Below are 1,866 nucleotides of genomic sequence, written 5' to 3'. Positions count from 1 at the left end.
TATACATAATAATTTGCATGTACTAATCCCAAACTCCTACTCCCTTCCTCTCCCATGCTTTCCCCGTTGGCAACCACAAGTCTGTGCTTCCTTTTTTAGCATTCCTTTGGAATTACAAAACCCAGAGAACACAGGACCCAACATCTCAGACTTTCTGGAGTTCCCAAATGGGAAACTGCCCACCATATGTAAGTGCTTTCTCCATGAGTCTATTTAAGAGAAATATCAGTCATTTGATCTTAGTTTCTGTCTTGAGAATTTGGAGAAGTCTTTCCCGGATCTGCTTGGTGCAGACTGCATAGACAATAGGATTGAGGATTGGAGGAATAAGGAGGTAGAAGTTGGCCAGCAAGGTGTGGATTGGAGGGAGCACCTGGTGACCAAATCGGTGAATGAGGGAAGAAACAGCAATGGGAACATAAAAGATCAGGATAGCACAGATGTGGGAACCACATGTCCCCAGTGTTTTCAGCCTGGCCTCAGGAGTAGCCAGCCCTATCACGGTTCTGAAAATCATCACATAGGAGGCAGTAATGGCCACTGAGTCCAGGATCAAGACCAGAAAACCAATGCTCAATCCATAGATATTGTTGATCCTGCTGTCACCACATGCCAAGGTGACCACAGCCATGTGCTCACAGTAGGAGTGGGAGATAACACGGGTTTTATAAAGAGGCAGCCGTAGGCGGATCATCAGAGGCAGGGGTCCAATGTAGAGGATACCCCGGCAGAGGGCAGCCATCCCCAAACATCCCACCATGGTATGAGTGAGCACTGTGGTATGATGGAGTGGGTTGCAGATGGCTACATAGCGGTCAAAAGCCATAGCAAGGAAGATGCCTGACTCCACTGTGGCAAAGCAGTGAATGAGGAACATCTGAGCCAAGCAGGCATCCAACCCAATATCACCAGCCCCAAACCAGAAGATCCCCAGCAGTTTGGGCATAGTGGAAGTAGACAGAACCAGGTCAATGATAGCCAACATGCACAGAAAGAAGTACATGGGCTGGTGCAGGCTATGCTCCACCCTTACCACAGCCAGAATGGTGACATTTCCCACCACAGCTACCAGGTACATGGAGCTGAAGGGGATGGAGAGCCAGGTATGCAGGGACTCCAGTCCTGGAATGCCAGTCAGCTGGAAGGAACTGGGTGCTAAGCAGACATTATGAAAAGTGAGCATGGCTAGTTACAAATGCACTTTCTCACTTTTGTCCCAAAATATGATAGAGCTTTTTCCCCTCAGAATTAAGGAAAGAATATTCTTAGGTCCTATAATAATGAATAGGCTCACTGACTGTATAAGATTCTGTAAAATTTCTTTGAAGTTACAGAATAATGTCACAGCAGGTTATTACTGTGTTATGCCATGAGTTTACCAAACACAAGACAAAACACATATTTAAATGGAATGTAGGAGTATATTTATGCAGTATGACTCAAGGAGTACTGTTATGGCATCAATAAAAATTAACTTAAGGCAGACAGGTGACTGTTTACTCATGTAACTCTGTAGGTCTTCTCTGAAGTATTTCTCAGAGTTGTATTGGCAAGATTCAGAGTGAAGGCTCCATTGATAAGAGATATATTGATGCTGAAAGATAAAGTGACAGCCCCCTGGAACTCTCTAGAGTCTATTCTAAATCAAAATTTAATCTTGGGGCCAGTGTTGGCTATTGAATGAGCTGAAGTATTTAATCTGCAGGCCAAATCAAGATAGATGTGGGCAGGTGACGACTTTCCAAAGGGTGGAACGGAGTGATTTCTGATAGGTAAGAGCTGAGTGGACTGCAGTTTGTGTGTCTGCCCAAAGGTAGATCCCTGCAAGGACTCTCTGACTTTCTTGGAGGCTAAATTAGGAGAAGA

The 1,866-nt window shown here is 45.0% G+C and overlaps 1 protein-coding gene across 1 annotated transcript; it reads right to left on the bottom strand.

Annotated features, from left to right (window-relative positions):
* Positions 1 to 229: 229 nt before the first annotated feature.
* On the bottom strand, positions 230 to 1,183 carry LOC128060862 (olfactory receptor 52M1). The gene has a single exon (XM_052653225.1). The coding sequence runs from the start codon at positions 1,181 to 1,183 to the stop codon at positions 230 to 232; it is 954 nt and encodes a 317-aa protein (XP_052509185.1).
* Positions 1,184 to 1,866: the final 683 nt, after the last annotated feature.

This window comes from Budorcas taxicolor, chromosome 15 (genome assembly GCF_023091745.1).
Source record: "Budorcas taxicolor isolate Tak-1 chromosome 15, Takin1.1, whole genome shotgun sequence".
In the NCBI taxonomy this organism is placed as follows: Eukaryota; Metazoa; Chordata; class Mammalia; order Artiodactyla; family Bovidae; genus Budorcas; species Budorcas taxicolor.
This window is presented reverse-complemented; position numbering and strand designations above follow the sequence as displayed.

Bases quoted from the DNA above. Each gene is read 5' to 3' on its own strand.
- LOC128060862 (XM_052653225.1), bottom strand. From the start codon at position 1,183: ATGCTCACTTTTCATAATGTCTGCTTAGCACCCAGTTCCTTCCAGCTG.